Source organism: Homalodisca vitripennis, chromosome 7, assembly GCF_021130785.1.
Source record: "Homalodisca vitripennis isolate AUS2020 chromosome 7, UT_GWSS_2.1, whole genome shotgun sequence".
NCBI lineage: Eukaryota > Metazoa > Arthropoda > Insecta > Hemiptera > Cicadellidae > Homalodisca > Homalodisca vitripennis.
The window spans coordinates 86,780,378-86,803,894 of record NC_060213.1 but is presented as its reverse complement, the minus strand read 5'-3'; the positions used below and the strand labels follow the sequence as shown (position 1 = coordinate 86,803,894).

The 23,517-nt window shown below is 31.5% G+C and overlaps 1 protein-coding gene across 2 annotated transcripts; it reads left to right on the top strand.

Annotated features, from left to right (window-relative positions):
* Positions 1 to 2,554: 2,554 nt before the first annotated feature.
* On the top strand, positions 2,555 to 15,103 carry LOC124366563. Of its 2 annotated transcripts, none has more exons than XM_046823157.1 (6): positions 2,555 to 2,712; positions 8,857 to 9,006; positions 9,579 to 9,706; positions 10,623 to 10,687; positions 12,787 to 12,873; positions 14,772 to 15,101. In XM_046823157.1, exons 2-6 carry the CDS (start codon positions 8,872 to 8,874, stop codon positions 14,948 to 14,950), a joined length of 594 nt encoding a protein of 197 aa, XP_046679113.1. In that variant the 5' UTR covers positions 2,555 to 2,712; positions 8,857 to 8,871; the 3' UTR covers positions 14,951 to 15,101. The 2 variants fall into 2 exon arrangements, with proteins under 2 accessions (XP_046679113.1, XP_046679114.1); XM_046823158.1 differs by lacking the exon at positions 2,555 to 2,712 and adding an exon at positions 2,763 to 2,893 and having other exon boundaries at positions 14,772 to 15,103.
* Positions 15,104 to 23,517: the final 8,414 nt, after the last annotated feature.

Here is a 23,517-nt window from a genome sequence, read left to right as displayed (position 1 = left end):
CGGAAACGCAGTAGGCCAGCGAAATATTTCACTCGATTTTCCAAGAAAGGACGGAAATAAAGTAAAACTGATGTGTTGTGGCGTAAAGATAGTTGTTAAACTTATTACATTTTATGGGAAATTAACTTAAAATTGAATAAAATAAGGCCCAGACCTGTAAGACCTCCCACTTCAGAGATTTAAGAAAAAATATGTCTCGAAAAACATGCTTTGTGTAGTTATGAAGTACATTTATTTTAATAAAAGGGTAAAAAAACACGCTAAAGTTTTAACCTAAAGTTTGAGAAAATTTAATTCCGAATCGAATAATGTAAAATAGGGTAATAAAAAAATATACATTTAAAAAATTTATATTTTTATTAAAACAACACATATGTAAAATAAGACAAAAATGCAATATATGTTTGTTTAATGAATGTTGTTCATAAAAACAAAACAATTTATGATGATTTTTTCAGTCAAGTAAATAGTTACAAAGGTTAGTAGTATAAAAGACTGTAGGTTGAGAAACAAGATTTTAAAGCGTCAATTGTAATGTTTTTAATTTCTTGAAAATCGCGAGTTGGCATCATTGGTGCAACAATACCTGAATACAAGTTATCAGAGCTGTGTAACAATTCAGCAGTTGCAGTAAATCGTATGTCATGTTTTGTTTGTATAATTTATGTGTTTCATTGTTTTATTTGTAATCTATATATGTTTTTGACGACAAAATATTTTCAAATCAAGAGTACGCAGATTTGTTTTTGTTTATGGTTTTGCAAATGGAAATAGTTGTACAGCTACACGTGAATATGAAAGACGAATTCCGAAAAGAAGAACACCTATTTACGTAGTATTTGCATCGGTTTTCAATCACTTACTAACAAATAGATCTTTTCCAACCGTTAATTGTTCAAGGAACGTTCCTTAATACAGCCTGTGCGCGAAATAGACAATTTCATTTACATGATACAACGCAGCCATCAACTTAGCGCTCATCGACTTTCAAATAAATTAAACATGTCTTGTACAGCCTGGAGAACATTGAAAGAAAACAACTTTTAATATAACTTACAAAGAGTTCAAAATCTTCATCCAGGTGGCAGTGCTATAAGATTACAATTGGGTGTTAAAAAATTGCAATAATGAAAGTTGTCTTTTATTCATGGCCGAATCGGTGTTTATAAAATACGGGATTCAAAATAAAAAAAAATAGTTACCGGTGGTTAACTTAAAATCCAAAACAGTTGTAGAGTCAATTTTCAAATTCGAATTCGATTGATTGATTGAAATTGATTGTAGTTGGAGACTAGTTAATTAGCCCATTTGTTTTTTTAAAACCGCCTTACTGGTCTTGTGTAGAAAGTCTTTTTAGAAAATCAACTGCCAGTTCTACTTGACGAAATTCAACTTGAAAGAAGACATCAACTGATATTCCAACATGGTGGCGTACCGGCACATTATTTACAAAATGTTAGAGATCAATTGCAGATGAATTTCCAGGCAGATGGATTGGTCGAGGCAGATAAATTAATTGGCTTCTTAGGTCCCTTGGATTACTATCTTTAGGGTAATTTAAAGTAACTTGTATACGAAGAACCAGTTAATTCAAACTAAGAATTATCCAACCGAACCACAAGAGCTTGTGAACTACTTAAGAACGACCGAGATGCTATAAGAAAATCTACAGGTGGTTTTGTTAAACGTACTAGGTTGTGCATAAATATCAATTATATCATTTTGAATGCCATTTATAAGGTATGGAAATTGGAATTAAAGATTAGCAATGATCAGCAATTCAAATATTTTGTTTTTATGAAGAACGTCCATTTACTCGTGGGACACTCTGTATGTATATAAACTATAGTACGATCTACTTTCCATAATTATAAATCCAAAAAGGGCGTACAATGGTTAGTTTAAACAACTATTTCCAGATATATAGCTAAATTTAGTTTAGTTATACAGTAAAAATATAGTGTTTTAATTTCAGTACGATTTTACTACCACTTCTTTCACCATAACCCTGTTTTGTTTTGTATAAATATATTAATTTAAATTTTCCTTTTCCCTTTTTCACTATAATAGGCATTGCAAGTAAAATACTATTTTACCAGCAGACATTGAACCTGTATAATTCCCACGGTATCATAACAATGTATCAGAGTAATTGCTTCTTACATCCAGATTTTGGGTATTTAAGGGTTATAACAGCTAGATATAACGCAGGTTATATTCCTGTCTGTGATAATTGCATTTGATCGGTACATATAACTTTGTAATGTACCGACAAAGTAATATGTATCGTATAATCGAATTTGTAACGAATTTAACATGCATCTTATTAATTTAAGTTGACCTAAGTATGATTTAAACATCCATTAAAGAGGCAGATATGAAAAAAGTGTAAGGCTGTTTTGGATTAAAAGTGCTAACAGGTTTATAAAATAAAACAGTTACGTTGTTGTCAACATACCAAAACTGCTATACAATAGTTCCTAATTACAATAACACTTGGGCAAACACTGAACTACAGAGCACACAGTTACCAGTATTTAGCTTTCCATTTGCTCACAGTAAGTACCTTCGTGTTACTTGTTTATACCTTTTTGATGGTTTATGTAATTTACAGCTAACGTCATAAATCACTTTAGTTTCGCACGCTAAAGCAACTACTCATGTAATTAGTAATAGTTCACCAACTAATATCAGCAATGATCTGCGTTATATGTAAGCTAGAATATATTTGATCTTTTATTTTAATACCACTTTGCTATAATTAAAATTTGGTGCACTAATATGTTAATATGATTTTGAATTTTCATACCAGTAGTGTTCTCATTTGCATATTAAAATATAAATTAGTGATGTGACAGACTTGTTATTTAAAGAAAACATAAGAGTATAATAGGTAAAACAACACAATTATTTATTTAAAATTACTATCTAAAATTCAATCAAAACGAAAGGTAATACAATTCCAATGAATATTTGCCGTTTAATCACAGTGTAGTATAGTTACAGTAATTTCAGGTTTGTTTAATTAGATACTTTGTAAATAAATTATAAATATAATAATTAGCACCATGAAACAGTTATCTGTACCTTTTAAATTTATTGGAATGAGTATAACAAGTTAACTTTGAAAAGAACTTATTTTTTAATTTACCACTCTGTAATAAAAATTCGCAAGTCATGTTGGATCAAATTCGCGTCTAAACAAGGTTTTTGAATTTATAAATAATTACATAGTACGGTTTATTTGAATTGACAAATATGTTTAATTCTTTACACAGTGCAATAAAATGCTATAAGCTAGTCGTTCTTGGTTTTTTATCTTTAAAATTAAATTGTTTGCAATTCTCCTACTTTGTTAAAAATAATGTATTAAAACAAAATAATACAAAATACAGTGAAAACATGAAAGGCACTGAAAGATAATTAGAAAGCTTATGAAAATATTATTAGACGTTGAATCTTCATGACTTTTTACTGCCTTTCCTAACAGAAATAAAATAACATAATTGAATATAAACAATTTATCAAGTCATTTAAACATATATGACATAATTAAATTATAGTACAGTGCAATTATTTATAATTTTTCATGAACAGTACAAAAGTTTATTAACAATAGAAAATTGTCTGTATCAATGTTATTTTTGCATAATATTTATAAAAAAATATTCCATATAATATAATTTGTACATGCAATTTTAAACTTAAAAAAAAATTAACATGGTTATTGAAAAATGCACCTTAATAAATTTACTCCGTAAGATTACTCCGAAACCTGCCAAGAATTCCTCCAAGGTATAACGTACTCTTCAAGAGATAATTCTTTAATGTTTTTATTTTATTTTGAAAGGGTTTTACTAGTTTATATATAGTCTGATAGAACATTAAAATATATTGGACCAAGATATATGGTTGTTTTTTTAAGAATTCATGGTGATACATTGGAACCATAGGACAGGTTTTGAATTGTGTGAAATAATTATATACACACACACACACACAAATATATATATATATATATATATATATATATATATATATATATATGGGTGTGTCCTGGAAAGATGACAAGGCTTCAAAAGTAAACATGCACATTGGCTATATAAATAAATATTAAAGGGTAGAAGGCTACTTAAGAAAATGTTTACGAGAAAATACTTCTCGGCATCTCTCTTGGCTCCCGATACCAAAAAAACATCCTCATAACCATTTTGTGCTGCCTATAGCCTAAACCCGGTTGAAAGAGGATTACGATGAAGTTCCCAAGAAGAGGATACCACATGATACCAGTGGAAAATTAACCATAATACACCATTTTAGGAATAGATTTATTTAATCATCCAGATAAATATGTAAGAGAAAAATGCAGCTGCTCAACTTTCTACATAGGTGATAAATGCGAATATTTTCAAGTTAAAATCAGGATATATGTGCACCCCTATGGAATGAACGTAATTATTATGAAATAACATGCAGCTCCATTATAAACCTGCAGTCTCCAAGTGGAAATGAAGATCAGTTTTTATTTCAGTGTTACTCACTGACCTGACTAAACCATCAATACGATTACGTCTTGATGGGAGATCTCAACGTGGAATGCGATGGACAGTAACCATCCATCCACCAAGCGACTAGTTGATCTGCTGAGGTCATTTTGGCCTTGAACCGTTGGTCAAAAACTCCAACGAGAGTGACGGCTACAACACAGTCGGCTATTGATAAACATCATCACAAAACGTTGAATAAGTCACAGTGTCTGTGGTCAACACAGCTATCTCAGACCACTACGGTCAAGAGGCTATCATTAGTGGAAAACAAATCGCGAATGAACCAAGAATTACCAAAACAATAAGAGACATGAGGCCAGAAAAATATTGCTCTCCTCAACGCTTCCCTATCAAAAGAAAAGTGGAATTTTTTTAAATTCTTCACACCCAGTAGAGCAGCAGTTTAAAATTTTCAATGAATGTTTGAATTTCCATCTAAACACCTGCTGCCCTACAAAAACGATCAAACCTCGTCCTAAGAAGGCAAATAATACTTGGATCACTAAAGGCATTCTGGTTTCGAGAGATAAACTCAAGTTTTTCTCCGAAATAAACAGGAAAACGTCCAATGAACAGTTCAAAATTTTTTTTCGAAATTATAAAAAAATTTATAGAATAGGTGATCCAAGACTGCAAAAGCGTATGATGTCTCAAAATCAATTATTTCTTCAAAAAACGTTTCTAAAAACTGTATGGGGCATCATTAACAATAAAACATCACGAATCCAAGCAAATCACAGTCAAAATTGGGGACATCCTTGTAAGTGATGCTTCTAGGGTTGCCGACGAGTTTAACGGATTTTTTTGCGTCTGTTGCTTGTGGACGGGGGCCCTCGTCCATCGCTGCCACAGGGGAATCCCACGCGCAGACAGAGTCCAACAGCCTCAATGGCTCTAACTCCTGGTAGTTGAGGAAGAGCTCGATAAAATCATTCAACAACTACCAGCTAAAAAAAATCAAATGATCTAGAATCGAGATCCATGTGGTTAATAAACAATGCTCAAGGCATATCGTGAAACCACTGACTCAATTGGTCAATTTGTCTTTTAACTCAGGAGTTTTTCCCTCTCTCCTAAAAATTGCAAAAGTGCATCCAATTTTCAAGAAAGAAAACCCCTGTTCAATAAATAACTATCGGCCCGTCTTAATTTTGCTTGTGTTGAGCAAAATATTTGAAAAAATATTTCTAACGAGAATGCTTTATTTCTTAAATAAAAAAACAACCAGTTTTCTGAACACCAATTTGGATTCAGGAAAAATAAATCTACGATAGACGCAGTGGTGAGTCTGGTTGATATGGTTGTAGAGGATCACGCATTAAGTTTGTTCCTTGACCTTTCTAAAGCATTCGACTGCGTTGAACCATGAAATACTGCTTGACACACTACATTATCATTGGCATCCGAGGTGTGCCGTTGTTATGGCTTAAATAATTTTTAAGTCAGAGAACTCAAGTGGTTCAGATATCAAAACCAATTTTCTAAACAATTCAACTGAGTTATGGAGTCCCTTAGGGCTCTATACTCAGCCCAATCCTTTTCCTGGTATACGTCAATGACATACATTCATCGCTGCTGCATGGTAAAATTGTGCAGTATGCTGATGACACGACTCTCTGTTTCAGAGATAACACACAAGATGGTTTGGAGCTACAACCTTTGTCGATTATCAACAATTGTGTGCAATATTTCAATAGCCTTAACCTTCAAACGAATTCTTCGAAATCCTACGTGTTGAACTTCACACTGCGTCCAATGGACTCCCAATGTGGGTCAGCCGTCATGTTGGCAGATTCAATATTGGAAGAAGTCTACTCCTCAAAATTCTTTGGAATACTCCTCGACCGAGGGTTGGCATGGAATAATCACATTGACCATGGTGTGTGCCAAACTGTCCTCAGGAATTATATGTTTTTGAGGTACTTGGCCCGGTACTGCCCAGTCAGGTAATAATTGCGGCATATATGGGCTAATTCACTCTCACCTTTCCTATGGAGTGGTGTTGTGGGGGGCCTGTGCAGGCAATAATTTCCTGAGGGTGTTCAATTGCAAAAAAAAAAAAAAAACAATTCGTATCGTCGCAAAGTTTAATTTCAGAGAGCCGTGCAGGACAGCATTCAAAACTTTGCAACTGTTGAATTTGCCCATTCTCTACATTTTAGAAACATCTTTGATCTGTTTGTCCAAATGTGCCCTAACCAGGGGACGGGGACATACACGGGTATGAGACTAGAGGCAGCGATAACTACCGTACTGGAAGAACACAGAACGGTGGTTTAGGAGCACTTGCCTTCGTAGGCAGGTTTTCATTTCATCAACAGTTTGCCAAACTTCTATTACAAACACCCAAACGCCCAAGGCGTCAAAAGCTCGTCTTAAGCGCTTACTAGTGTCAAATGCATTTTACAGCGTTGACGAGTTTCTGGCGTTTAAACTGGGAGACCGCCCAATTCGATGACTGACTCCAGCGTGGGAAGTGGGTTTGAGATTGGCGATGGATGAATGAGACTGGAATGCATGAAAATTATGTAAATTTGGACGTGGTTGGTAATGTGGAATGCGAGTCTTAAAATTTGTAATTAATTCTGACGTTTGCCATACAATGTGTAATTGTGACGAGCAATTAAAGATTAGATTTGATATACAGTGACAATGTTTAAGACCTCAGTCGAAGTTCTGTGTAGTCAAATAAAGCATGCTTATTTTACCTATGTTCAGAGAAAAACTGTGTATTTCGAACCACACACTAAGATCCAGTAATACTGAATGCAGAGCAGTATCGAATAATTGAGTAGACTTACTCGCACAACAAACACTTGTGTCATCAGCGTATTGAACCAAGTGATCATTTAAGTGCGTGTTAGGATCAATTGCATATAGCTGAAACAAAAGAGGACCTATAACGGATCGTTGGGGAATGAAAAACATTATAGGACGAACCCTTTAACATGATTTTCAAAAATAATGAATCACATCGACAATTGGGTTCTACCACAGAGGTAGGTATGGATGACGATTACGTTCCCAAGAAGACGATACCATATTATACCAATGGTAATACTCACTGAGATACCACTGGTACTTGTCTTAAATATCAGTAGCATAGCCAGACGTAAGGTTTGAAATTACATTAACAACTTCATTTTCTGAGAATAAAATAAAAGAATAACGCTGAAAAAAGTAGTTGATAGTTGATACTAGATAAGTTTTGAGAAAATTTGGAAACGTTTACGTTTATACTCTAAAAAAATTTTACAATGTTATTTGGCTGTGTTACATTTCTGAGTCTTTCCAACTGCCATAAGGCTATAGCCTTATTATTGCCCTTTGTTACATGATTGTCAGCCGACGCTGGTTTAGCCTTTCACATTAGCTTTCTGTAATCTCACTTTTCTCTTTATAAATATTGCGAAGACTGTCAGTTGGGTACTCACGCTGGAGTATTTAAGAGTCTCTTGGATCTTGTTTAACTTGTAATATATCATTTTCAGCAACTTCGAATTACTTTCTTTTTATATTTTAGCATTTGTATTGGCCTTCCTCTTCCTATAACAGTCCTATTACCTATTTTTCTCTTATTTTCCATTTCATCAAAAACAATAACTTAATTATCAAAATCAAGTGCTAAATACAAAGCACTATCTGAATAATACATAACTACACTTTTGTCCAATATTCTAAACACTAACAAAACTAATGAACAGCATAAGAAGTAAACCAGTTGGTAATCAGGCTAGCCAACCTTTCCAACTAAAAGTCCTAAAATTACCAAGTACTTTATAGATATCTTATAACAAAATTCTACAACTACAAAACATATGAAATATTATAAGGTTGCCAAAACAAACCATATTTAAATTTCTGTATAAATCACCATCTGCGCGGTCATTAGCTGTGTATAAAAGTATAAAAACTAAATATATACAGCATTTATATTGAGGGTAATATATTCTAGTAAGGATGCTCAATAACAGATAATTCAGGAATATTCTAAAATAGTATTTCTGCTTTGTAATTTTTTCCCTGTACATGTATAAGATAAAAATTGATAATTGTAGCTGATAGTTTAATAAAATTAGATTAACTTTAAGCAACAGTAACACTTAGTGTCACATGCTGATTTACACAGTTAAAGCTAAATAAAACAGGATGTTGATGCGTTTGGATTAAATCAGTAGTAGGCTCCCAGCTAGTGTGCATCTCAAATATTTGTAAAAACCTATTTTTCAGTTATAAAAGTAGACATAATTATATTATAAGGTAATTTACAATGTTGAATGTCAATCTGAGTATTACGAGTATGTTACAGAATAAACTAAAATCCATGTCAACCTGGTTGAGAGTACTGCTGTTATTGGCTGCTGGCAGTCAATGCATTAATGCTTACTGCAACGAGACTGCTGTTAAAAGTATTAAGAACTTTTGGGGTAAAAAGCCAACACATGTGTATTTACAAAAGGTTTGTACGTCTTATATTATCGGGGCGAAAAAAACAGTATATCCCTAATTTTATTTTATTGTAATATACAATTCTGCATCAATGGAAAACAAATAGTCAAAAAGAGATTAAAATTAAACATAATATAGTTTATCTCTGAGTTTAAAATCCATAATTTTGTGTACACAGAAATGCATTTGAAAACAAACATCAACTATTCTGTTAATTTCTTATGTTAATTTAACATCAACAATAGTTTTATTTTTTAATTTGATAAAATATTGCAACATCCTTTACCTTTACTGCAAAGTCTACCTTTCATCTGAATTGGTAACTCATCATGATTATTTCAGGGACATCAATAGATTTTTAATACATTGATTGTATATTTCTGGATTCTCTGAACAGAAAGTGGAATAAAATTAAGAAAATATTGATCATTAAGGTTATTACAAAAATATAAATTGAAAAGTAAATAGATTGAAGTTTTAGAAGGAAATTCAGTGTTAGAAACCAGGACCTATATTTAATACTGACAAGTTACCCAATGACAAAATTTATATTATATAAACTTTTAATTGTTTTCGATTCAGCTGGTTGGGACACTAACATATGTCTGGATCTCACCAAGTATTCTGGGAGGTCAAAATCTGACATGTTTCCAGACAACGGTTGCCACGGATGAGATGTCTGTTAAGGACTACATGGTTGACGTTGATGGGTACGTGTAAATATTTTCTAGTTCTTTATTTTATCAGATTAGAACAAAACAAAATTAATTAAGTATGAATGTAAGAGTGCCAAGAGGACAAGTTTATTAACATTATATTTTTTGACATTTTTTAGATTTATCCCAAGTTAAATAAATATGTTACTATTATAAGTTCAGTATTCCTCATAAAAGACTACTTATTAAAAATTGAACTTGTGACTGATAAAGTTTGATTAAAGTGATATATAGAAAGAAATCTTTTTTTTTAACACTTAAAAATTGTAAAAAACCTGACAAAATAAATTTTTCTACCTTCATTTTATATGTATAAATATATTAGAACCAGTTCAGAATATATAGATTGCCTTCAGTAATAATTAAAATTCTAAGTCTCTGGATATTTGATGAGAAATTATTGTCTATTTTTGACTATGGTGATAAACTGCGCAAATTATCTATTTATAAATAAGGCGTAGTATTAAATTCTAAAAGTATAAATTAGTGATTTAAATAAATAAATACGTAATTCATTTTTTTTAGTAAAATGGAATAAATTGTAAGGAACACGAAATCTAATAAATTTGAGTAGTAATTGCACCTTTTTATACATGGAAACAAAAAAACATTTATTTATAAGAAAGTTTGTGGTATAGCGTTTAGTTTCTTTATACAAATTTGGAAGTAGTGTTTTTAATATTCGTCCCCGGTTAAAATTTTACTTTTTTTGACTTGTGATAAGGAAGACTAATTTAACTTCTCGAACGTAGTGATTCAGTTTGTTTTACGTAAAGATGTCAATTGCTTGATGTGCTTTTATTATTGCATAAGAACCAACTAAAGCTTTCGGGTAATCTAATTAAAGTACTGCTATTATTGAATTAAAGACATTTAATGTATTTATAAATGTTCAATAATAATGTTGCAGGTCCACTTCAACCTCAATTGATTATTTCTATCTTTTGGAGCGGCCAGGTTATATCACCCTTACATGTAGGTTTTTATATTGTTAATTATATTGTACTTAATTTAACCTCCATATAATTTAATTGAATAAAAAACTAAAGCTGAGTATTCCTACAAAGAAAGGATAAAAGTTTTAATTTTGTATTATATGAATGATCAGACGTGGTTTATACTAATATTTAACAAAATAGAATAATTTGAAATTATATGATTCAACTATTAAATTGAACGAATATTCCTGGAGCATTGCAATGACATTAATTTCTTATTATAACTAGTAAATTATTTTATATTTTTCAATATAAATTTTATTTCTGCGAGGCCTTTCAGAATCGATGATTCTATCATCAGGCAACTGCGAAAAATAAAATGTATATTGGAAGATGTGTAGTGATTTACAAGTGATAATAAATTATAATTAAATCATTTTATTTTTTCTAACTGTCCATCAGTTTCTGTGAATGTTTATACCTGTGTGATGAGATAAGATATATTAAAAAAAACTCTTGTACCAAATAAAATTACGTATCCTATTATTGGTAAATATTTTTGAGAAGGAAGATAATTTTTTGTATAACATATTGACTAATAATCTTGTTTTTTTAAATCATATACACATTTGTAATTAATTCTGAAAACTAATTTATTTAACATCTGGTAATGTAGTAAATTTGGCAAGACTAGTAAACGTTACTTAATTTGCTATGTGTGAAATTTGTTTGTCAGCCATATTTCCACAACAGCAAGTTTAACGTTTTTTATAGACATGTTTAAATACATTGCCTTTAAACACGAAAAGAAAAATACATAGTTAAATGTATTTATATGTACATATTCTGTCGTTCCAAATAATAAAATAAACATGAAATGATTTTCATTATGCTAGTTTATCACTACATCTAAGGAAATAAAAGCTCTATTCTTTTTACGTGTATGATTAGTACAGTTTCTGGAATTCGTATCTACACATAATATACCGTAGACCTTTTATTATGTTCTCATATATTATATTGCATACATTACGCTTGGTCGAAATAAATATATATGAAGCTTTATGGCAATACAATAAATATAAAAAAAACTATATTTACACGTAACCTTATAAAATAGCTATCCATGATGAATTGGTTAGAATTTCTCTTCTTTGTGAAACACCATAATGCTATGAAAATACACAGGTTTATTTTCATTTAAATCACAATTAATTTCCTATTGTTGAAATTCATTACAAACTCATTTACCTTTCCGAATATTCCCTTGCTGAAATTAACTATAAAATTTATAAAAGTTAAATTATTTTCTGATTCTAAATTTAAATAAGAACTTTGTACATAGGTTCCTCTCAGGCCAAAAATCGCCTTTATAGAGTTTGGGCTAATAAGTTAAGAGTTCGTCCAACTGTACCTCCGTTAGGATAAATCTTTCGTTACGTTTCGTCTGGGCCTGCGATACTCCGTTGTTGGTTTATTAATCAGGTAAACTGTAAATTACATCAATATAACTCACTATGTAAAAACAAGGAGAGGTTCAGGAACTTTTATTATTTTTTAAAATCAAAATATATTACTTTGCAGTACTTCTCACAGGCTAAGACGACTTTGTAGCTGAGTTAGGGTTAGCGCAGAATGAAATCCTGACAGTTACACTTTATACCTGTACATTGCACAATCTACCTTGTACCAACTCTCATCTTTTTCTGTTTGATAAGATTCTTGCACAGGCAAGTGGCCTGGGGATGGGCAGAATAAGTATAAAAAGGGGGTTGGCATCTCCTTAAAAAAATACCCAAACCGAAATAATAACTCTGGTCCCAGGGGCGGGAACATGTTACGCTGAACACTCGTCTATCGGAAATGAATATCTAATTACACAAGCAATACTGTTGCATGTGTGAAAAGAGTGTAATAATGATTGAAATTTGTATATGCCAATACAAATCTTTGGAGTTAAATCTAACAATTTTGTTAAAAATAAGCAAATCAAGTATTCATTGTGCACTAGGTAAGCCTCGATCAAATGGATATGCGAGTGTTTGTGCTGAGAATAGAGGACTAAGTCAATACAGTCTGCCTTTTTCATATATTATTTCTTAACTTTATTCATATTCAATACAAGTTTTGTTCAAGCCCCGGGCTCCCCGGATGACTGGGCTCACGTGGTCTATTTCAATAGCAAGAGACATGTCATGGCGTACTACCAATGCAGTCCAACAGGTATGCAACAAAATACTCTACGTATAGTACCTACAGAACTATATTAGTTTGAATATGACATACGACAACAATTTTAGGAAAGAGAGAGGAATAAAAGCATAATAAATAAAAATGCATACCATAATTAATTTTAGTGCATAATGAAAATGAATAAATATCTATAAAAATTAATTTGGTTGAACTGCTAAAATGTTTGGACATATGATACGAATGCAATTTGAACGTATTTTAGGATTTATATTTAAAATATTAGCATTTCATTGCACTGATAATTACGAAATATTTTGTATATACTGTACAGAATTTTATTATGACTTTTGTTGGAAAAATTTAACTACCTGTTTATTATATCTAACTTTCTAAAGTAAATTAAGATAATTCAAGAAGAAGTGGTAATTTCAAATATATTTTGGTGAAACGAATTTTCATAAATATTAAATCCAAGATGAACCTAAGATATTTCACTCCAGAATACTCTGAGAAAATATAATCGACCTGTTTACAAAGTGGACAATAAAAATAGAACATGTATGGTAACATTTAATTTTATACATAGCAAAAATATAAGAATTTTAGTGCAAACAGTTCGAAAATACGGTTATTCCCATGTTAACAAAATAATATGTGTTAATCGCAATGAAAAACAAAAGAATATGCAATTAGTAGTGAATGTTAATATAATAATTACATTACTAATATGTACTCATATATATATATATATATATATATATATATATATATTTAGAGTGTGTGTGAGTGTGTGTGTGTGTGTGTGTGTGTGTGTGTGTGTGTGTGTGTGTGTGTGTGTGTGTGTGTGTGTGTGTGTGTGAGAGAGAGAGAGAGAGAGAGAGAGAGAGAGAGAGAGAGAGAGAGAGAGATAGAGTGTGTGTGTGTATGTATATGTATATATATATATATATACATACACACACACACTCTAAAATAAATTTATATTTATATATTCTGTCGTTACAAATAATAAAATAAACATTAAATGATTTTCATTATGCTAGTTTATCACTACATCTAAGGAAGAAAAACCTCTATTCTTTTTACGTGTATGGTTAGTACAGTTTCTGGAATTCGTATCTACACATAATATACCGTAGACTTTTTATTATATTCTCATATATTATATTGCATACATTACGCTTGGTCGAAGAAATATATATGAAGCTTTATGGCAATATATTAAATATAAATATTTATATATATATATATATATATATATATATATATATATATATATATATATTTTGAAATATATAAATTAACTATAATATATCTGTCCGTTTGTTTGTTTATGCTGAATATCTCAGGGCCTATAGACTTTAAACTTTGCATATAACTTAATGTCTACATAGGAAAGGACGTGTTTGAGGTTGGATATGCTCCTCTATGGGATTTGGTTGAGCGTTTGCACAGCCTACCTATTGCAAAATATTCTAGAAAGATTTTATTTTTCAAATAAAAATATTTTTAATTGAATTCATTTGTACATATACCAGATTGTGTTCTGTATAGTGTATAAATATAATGGTGAATTTCCATCCATGGGATTTGGCTGTGTCATTGCAACATATATCTCAGTAGTCTGAAGAAATTTGTTATTCTGTCTGTATGTGGCTTTAAATATATATTTTTGCCTTACAGACCATCTGCAGGTCATATGGGAAATGAAATAAGCGGATTAAAATATATAAAGATATATTATTAATGAAATAGTTCCATAGTTTCAAATAATTTTTGTGAAGTTATTCAAATGGTGTTATATGATTGATTATTTATACAAAACTTAATTTTTTTAGTAAGAAATGTTGCATCCTGTTAAGCGACATGTGGTTTAGTGTACTCCTGCATTCAAAAATCATATCAGTAATTAATTACTACTTTTTCAGGGGACAGCTATGAACCATTCGTTGCCGTTGTTGCAGTAAACTACAAAAAGAACAGTCTGGCCATCGCCAGAGCTATCCGAGCAGCTATAGCAGTTTTAGACAAACTTGGGATTAACACTGGCTCAAGCATTCGCACAGACTGTAGTACCTTCGTTAGGAACAGTACCATCATAAAGTAATAAGAAACCATATAAACTAATTTTATGTATTATGTATAAAATGTCTTCATAAACCATTTTGTATTGTGAAAGTAAAAAAAAATTATTTGTAAAGTAAAATCGTAACTTAATATACTTAAAATTTCGGCCTTTCACCATTTTAATTTTTTTCAAACTACTGCTGTTAGACTTTAGAGTAAAAGCCCAGTGAACTGAAAAAACTAAAGTAAATTGTTATCAATGATAATATTTATCTGTGTACTAACATGTTCGTAAAACAGTATAATTAGATTCGGTAGTTTTATAATTGCGTAGTGTACATATCTCTCACAACAAAACCTTAGGTGACAAACAATAATATATGTGCAAAATTAACGAATTTTTAGGGTAAGCATTTATAACATTTCGTGTTATTTCATAAATTTTTTAAAATTAAAAAAGTTACCAGCAGTGCGTTGTTCTGTGATTTTACAACACTGTTTCTTGTAGAGTGCCAACGAGTTGATATAATGTGCATAGTCATGATCAGAATTTAGACATGTAGAATTTCTTATAAGAAATAAATTTTCAAATAACTTGAGATTTGGAAGTATCTTCGCTATCATGGTAATATTCAACTAAAGACACGAAACAGTTGATTTTTTTCAACTCTTTGTGAATAGGTAAATATCAAATACTTGTTTCATATATATAGTAGTGTAATGTAGATTCAGGAAAATAGCTAGCAAGACAAAACAAATTATCAAAAGAAGGATTACGGATAGAAAGGAAGATAGACCCATTCATGGTGAAGGACCTTTATTTGGTATGTCAGTAAAAAGATTATCATGTACGTATAATTCAATTGTAAGCATTGCAATTACTGTACACACCGTATAAATATAATAGCAGTTAACCACAGCTTCACATGCAATTTCGTACGTATTGCACTTGTACGATCATTTCTGGTTCCATTGAATTATATTTCTGACGCCAATGTAAAGATAGCCTTCTTTCCACGATCAAAACATACGGTAGTATATTTAAGATCCATTGTAATTTAATTCGCTGTTATTATTTTTTGTTCCATTGCTGATTTTGCCTCTTTTCCCACCAAGAAAATATTTTTCCAAACACCATACTGTTGTCAAAAACTATTAATTTAGGTTTGAAAACAGTCTTTAAATTATAAGTAAAGATTAGACTACCTTGTCTCTCTGCACGCACGCATTTTAGTAGGCGTTGCACTTGTATAACCACTGATGGTTCGAGTGAATTATATTTCCGACGCCAATGTTAAGTTTGCGTTGTTGCCACGACCAAGAAAATACGTCTTAAGTATTTAATGGCCATTCTTTTTTACTTTGTTAAATATTAACATATATTTTAGATCTAGTACTTATTATTTGATACAAATTTACAGCTAAAAATACATTAACAATGACACTACGCGTCTGTTTTTTTATAATAAATAAAATATAGTTAATATTTTAGAAAATTTAGAGCTGGAATATTAGTACATTAGCTTAAAAGGACAGTCCAGCGAACTTTCATCTAGAATAGTTCTGCCGACTGCTTCAAAGGGAATATTAGGTGTCAAATTCTGACCATCTAATATTTTGGGGTATTTTTTAAGATAGATGGGTATCTACCTAATCACTGAAATCTAAAACGGAGTTAAAAATATATTTATATATGTACTTACTGTATAATATTTGTAATATATCCAGTATAGTAAGTAGTAGGAGACTCCTTAATAGCCATCGGTTATTAAAGTTTAGGGCATTCTTATCACGAAATTAATATTGGTGAGCTATTCCAAGTGACTTTGTACCTATCGTACGATTTAACGGCCGTCTTACATTGGTGAGCACATTGCGTGGTTTTTCTGTATGTCCGTCCACTGTTCAGGAGCGTCCCTTAGACGCCTGAACAGTTAGTTGTATCGTAAGAGCAGTTCTGAAGATACATACACCCGTCGCGGTCACTCACAGTCTCGTGCTTTGTTTTCTCTTGAGCATCGATCTTGTGCTTCGATGCCCTCTTTCTCGTACTCGTTAGTGTGTGTATCATAGCTCCCGTCGGAGGTGACCTGGTCCGGCCGCCGTAACTTACATAGGTATTCTTGTGTGATGGTTCCTCCGTAAAATTGTTCCTTCCCAGTGATGATTCTCAGTGGAAAAAAGAGACCAGTTATTCCGCAGCCCTGGAAGACTTAAATATGTAAGGTATGACAAAAAATAAAGTTCATTTTATAAAAACACAATAATTCAAGTAAAGTTTAATAAATAATGCAAATTTCTTCGTGATGGTCACTACTGCTCATATTTATAAATTTATTTATGCAACTTAAATTTTTTGTTGGCTGAGGTGTCATGCGGCCACAACATAATTATAAAAAGATGTATGCTACACGTGCATGTAATTAATTCTAAAGTGGTGTAACACTGAAGCTTTAAGTTCAACGAGACATTTATTTAAAAGCAAATATACATCATAACTTAGCGCCTTAAAATAGTATTTGGATATTATTTAATACACGTAACTGTCTCGTAATTTCAGTTTGTAATAAGCAGGTCTTTGAAGTCTGATCTAATAATGAAGCTTTAAGTTCACCCAGAAATTTATTTTGAATACAAATATAAATCATAACGTAGTGCCTTCAAATAGTCCTTAGCTATTTAATTTAAGTTAATATCTCAGATTTGCAGTTTGCAATGTGCAGGCGCCTATTATGCGCCAAATGATCTGGACTACACCTAGTATTGTGAAATAAAAACTGTATCGATGAAAAATACAATATGTAACACTTTCCTCGTATGTACTACTTTGAGAAGTTTGTATTTAAACTGAAAGAAAAAGTGCGTCAAAGTACATGCAATCAATAAAAAGAATTTTTAAATGGGTTTGTTATTACCGTCTATTAGATTACTTTATTTTATGCGCCTCAGTTTGCATATAGATTCCAATGAGCAAAATGCTCATTTAAGTTTCATCTTTCTCCTGTTGTCCTTCCTTTGAGTTACTGTGTTAATCATAAGTTATTTAGAATAGCGTGTAAATAATTAAAGTTATATAATTAAAACATCCGTTCGGAAGGTACTTAAAACCATCAAAGAGTTAAATGGACTTTATTTGATATATTATAGTAAAAGTTTAAACTCTAATAAGGTACACTAAATGGGGTGGTTAACGTAGAGATTGGAACTGGAACGAACTCTCACCTTTATTCTTATTATAATGTGAGAGCTAAACTGTGCGGGATAAAGATTTACAACCCCAATTTGTCTTGTGCGGCACGCGGAGCAGTTGCTGGCCACAGGATTTATTGTGCTCGGGGCTCTCATCTTTACTTATCACTTCTCGGTATCTTTGGTTTTAATATATGTCCGGCATGCACACAGATTTCTAACCAGCACTCTTTTGTTTGAGAAAGTTGTACACTTATAAATATCATTTGGTGCAAACCTGTATTTAGTTTCTATTAATTGTAAGTCAGTGTATGTTTAACCACAGTTTATCTTCGTCATATAAATTGCATTCAAAAACTTTAAATGGGAGAAACTAAAGATCTCAAAAAAGTTTTGTTAAAACCAAGCAAACTGTTATACATAAATCAATATCTAACAAGAATTTCAAAAAAGTGAAACTTTTATTTAATTTAGTTCTCTTAGGTACTAAATTCTCTCTATGAGAACAGCATTGCTAGCGCAATGTTGTGGCGTGGCGTGAATCACATAGTAAGTCATATATGGAACGTTATCTGTCATAAGAGTATATGTCCGTGCTCACTGATGACATTTCCACCAGCAATTTCTGGCACATATTAACGTAACCCTTGAGATCTCGTTCATTCAATCCAAACGTGGGCATAGAACCCACCCCACACAGCATAGTGGGCATAGTGGTCCCTGTAGCAGCGCATAATTTTACAAACTGTATGTATTTCTAAGAATTACTAAAAACTCAATATATGATTCATATTTACAATGTTCTGAACTACGATTAGTTAAGTGAGCAATCTATATGTATCATGTATGACCAGTAATAGACTAATATAGCTTACCAATGTTCAAATAGGATTAGTTACTTGAGCCATGTGCCAGTGATTTGCAAGTGCCAGTTATTGCCTCACTGCACCATTGTTCCACTAGGATGAGTTACTAGAGCTAACCGGTAACAGTGCTGCACTAAGGTCTGTTATTGAACTATGTTTTTAGTACCCATGTAGTGCAGCTATTCGTCCAATACACCGTATGTGTTACTTTCATGGGCTACGTGCCAATTCTTCACAAGAACAAATTAATGGCCTAATGTACCATATTTCCACTGGGATCAGTAACTTGTCATTGCTTCACAGAGGCCTATTATTGATCCAAAGTTCCAGTGATTCAGTACGGACAGTTTTAGTTAAATTAACGGTGTTCCAGTGCATAGTGATACTTGCATAACCTATATGCTAGTGCTTCACTAGTATCAGTAATTGGACCAATATTACTGGAGCTAGTTAGTTAAGCTATTTCATAGTGGTTAATTAGGCTCAGTTATTAGAAGCATGCATCGTTTTCCTCTAGGAATAGTTAATTGGGACAAAATTTCAGAACTGCAGTAGGAACAACGAAACGTGTAAGTTATCCGGATAATATGCCGGTTTTTCATTAATATACGTGTTTTGAAAAGTATTCTAATATTTCTTTAAGAAATGAATGAAAAAGTTCAGTAAAGCATAAGTACATTGGTAGATTGTAACTTGTTCACGTGAATTTCTGGAAAATTTCCCATTGAAACTGCTCCGTTTGTTCATAATAAATCCTGTTTAAAGCCTGGAGATTTCTATGATAACATATATTATTAGTGTTTGACTAATAGAATTATGGCACTTGTTGGACCAATGTGACGACAGGAATAAACATCATATCAGTTTCTCACATGCCATGATTACTAATGAATGTAAGTTTATTAATAAATGCATCGATATTATAGTAAAGGAATAAAGCGCTTACATTGATTAAATTTATTACCAGAACAAAGGTAATGGATAATATCTTGGAAAATTTAAGTGGATGACTATTTACTAGAGACTAAATCCATTCAAAATGTAGTTTCTACGTTCACTTCAGGTTGCCCTCCGTAAGAGTTAATTTTTATGATCATTAAAATTTTTGTGGTTTTTTTCTGTTGCCACCATGTATGTTTTACCAATTAAAAATTAATTATAATGTTTAAAATAAGGTCAAAAAATGTACTGAAGAAACCAAATTTGGGGAAGTTAAATCGGTTGCCACAGAATCAGTTCAACTAAAACACCAACATGTTTTAAAATGTTAGAATTCTGTGTCTCTGATTAAAGGCACCGCGTTCCCTTGATTTATTCGATTCTTTTTAAGTTATAAACGGATGCTTATTAGACGCAAGGGAATTTAATTTGATAATATAAAGCGTTATGGCATGACGAGAGAAGCTGGCCTATTTTGAGAAACTAATCAATGACGTTAAATTCATCATTGCTTGAACATGACGAATTGAAAAATGATCCAATAGAAGTATTGAACAAAACACTTGTTCATTAAAGCAATTTTTTTTAAAATATTTTTATTTGTTAATCGATAGATAAATGCTAATTTACCATAAACTATTAATAAACTATACACTGGTGATTGAGGCAGTCCTACTCACTTTTAAATAACAAAAGACAGTCAGGATGAGTAAGTAATACTAGGATGTTAGTTTATATAGACATATCCTGACTTACAATTAACACAAAATAAATACAGGTTTGTCATTATAGAACAATGTTCAGACGGAACAGTTAATTCCAATTAACAAACTCTTTCCATTTCTATTTTGTAACTTCACATACCACGATGGGATTTGTCACTCCTGTAGAGGTCAGGTATTTTACAAATGAGGCATATCTTCATACTAAAGGCGCTAATAATGTTTATGTAAAATTCCAAGTTTTGAATAGTTTACAAGTTAAACAAAAAACTATGTCACTTTCGCATTAATAATATTATTAAGGTTACACAGTTCTAATTACAAAATAACTAGTACGTCACTTTACATGTCGTGTAAAAGGTTTTGCTGAGGTTATGTGCACAAGTTATAGTCTACAGTTCATTTATAATTCTTGAGATGTCTTGTTTGATAATTAGAAAATCACACACAACAGAGATTTTACGTCCCACGGCAGATAACATACTATTTGGTGTGTCAATGCAGCTCAATTAAATCCTATACAAGGACATACACCACCATACAACCTAATTACTGCCTATATATAAATGAAGTTTCATGAAAAATTAAAAGTCTAAACAAATATTTCTTGACAAATTATTAATTTTTAAAAGTCATTAAGAAGAACGTGTTAAAACAGCTTTGCTGTCAAATTTAAACAAAAAATATGATTGTGGTTTGGAATTAAATTTTTTGCTTGCAGAGATAGTTCCTAGAAGGATAGGCTGCACACGTCACAAATAAAGTGAGACGGCTTATTCCGAGTATGACGTATTAATAATAAATATAGTTCACGTGAAATATGCCGAACGGATGATTAGCTCACCGTTCAGTTCGGGGAAACGCTGAGTATAATATTCATCCCTTAATTTGAGCTCAAGAACCGAACTGAAATCACTGTTAGACTCAGAACTTTGCTCGCTAGTTTGTAACCGGCTTGTGCAATCATTACAATGCATCGATCAACTTCGCCTGTGTAAAGTATTCTGGATATTGTAAGGTTCTTGGAATTTTGGTGACTTCCAATTCACATTGCAAAGTATCACGATACACACAGGTCCTATTTTTGTGTACAATTTCAGAGAATTGTATAAACTTATGAATATTATACTTCTATATTTATATGCTTGAGGTGATCATTTACTGCAGATTTAGATGCGGTTTGGTTCTTGGAAGTCACAAATACAGAACTACTTATCTTAACACTTACGTCAAAGAGTTGGTAACAGACTAATTAATAAACTCCCTGAACGTATAACAATATCTGATGACCAAAATAAATTAAAAGCTAGTCGGAATCGCCTTTTTATGTCAAATACGTTTTGATATATTGATTCTTAATGTGTTTTTTGAATGTATGTGGGAATAAATGTGTCTGAATGTGTGACCGTCTCATCGAGGGGACTACCTATTGAATTGAAACATCGGCTGAAGATTAAGTTGCAATATATATTTTTAAGATCATATAACAAAGGATTATTATTATCTTTGCGAACATTTTGTGAGGACGATAATAAATTGTGTTTAGAATAAAGCGTTCGTATTACATTGATACATCTCGACATAAACGACTACTGTAATGCATAATTCTATATACCCGTACGTATTAGAATTTAAATTTTTAAATAACCAATGTGTTAAATTATTTTTTCAAACGCTAAAAACACGTTGTGGATAAATACAATAGTACGCAGTGTTGGAAGTCTTGATAAGATGAGGTAGAACCATGTTTGGACATTTTGGGAATGTTTTTGTAGATTTTCTTACGTATTATTTCTTTATTTATTTATTTAAACGTGGTGATTCAACTTGTTACAGGAAGAATGATAATATTATTCGGAGAATAGAACACCAAAATGCCAAATATTTTAGTACATTTTCAAACTTAAGAACACAAAAGTGTCGGCCGCGTTTATTGGTAACCATTGTATGTAATTTATTTTCCATTAAAAACAGAAAACCTCAACTGTTATTTAAGGACAGAGAAATAAGTTAAAAGAATCCTAGATTATTAAGACATTTTCATAAGGTTTTAGAGGTTTATATTACTTATATTTCGATAAGGAGTACAATATTAATCCTAAAATCGATTAACTTCCTACCACTGAATAGGAAAGACTATTTTACACCTTGAAGCACAACAAAGTTATCTTTTGGAAATTGTATGGTGTTTAAAAAAAGTGTGAATACAAATTGTTTCTATAAGTTAACTAATTATTTACGTTAACGAAATTTAAACGCTTTTTGGTTTAAAGTAGGTTAATCAATTTGTTAAATCTGCCAGGTTAAATAGAATATTTTGCTTTCATTTTTATTGGTCGTGTATTTGTTTACCTCATATTTAGGATGAATAAAAAGAATTAACGATTGGGAGAAGTGACCGAATAAAAAAATATTGTTAAGTAAAACGAATATAAAATAAATATTCACCTGACACCTTTGGAGCACTGAAGTAAATTAATTAAATCTACAACCTCTCATGTACCCTTATAAATCACATTTACATCCAAGTTTCGTTAAGTCAGCATCAAAATTTGATTTAAGAGCACACTTGTTAGGTATTACCCTTCTTATTTAACCGGAAATTTTATTATTTAAAACTTGCTATGGAATTAACTGCTAAAACAAAAATCAAAATGTATCTTGTGGCATGATACCTCGATTAATTCATCGGCAGACTTTTTGTATGAAATTCATGTGTACGTAGAGAAAAATTATTTCTATAATGTTGCAGTCCAGCATGAAATAATGGTAAGGCTGACATTAATAGGTTGACACAGATTCTTTTTGTTCTGCCTGAGGAATGCAAAAATGTCTTACCGTAGGAAATCTCGAGAATGAAATTATAAATTGGGAATCTTGTAATCAATCTC

Bases quoted from the DNA above. Each gene is read 5' to 3' on its own strand.
- LOC124366563 (XM_046823158.1), top strand. From the start codon at position 8,872: ATGTCAACCTGGTTGAGAGTACTGCTGTTATTGGCTGCTGGCAGTCAA. The intron at 9,007-9,578 runs GTTTGTACGTCT...TTTTCGATTCAG, and splicing joins CACATGTGTATTTACAAAAG to CTGGTTGGGACACTAACATA. The intron at 12,874-14,771 runs GTATGCAACAAA...CTACTTTTTCAG, and splicing joins CTACCAATGCAGTCCAACAG to GGGACAGCTATGAACCATTC.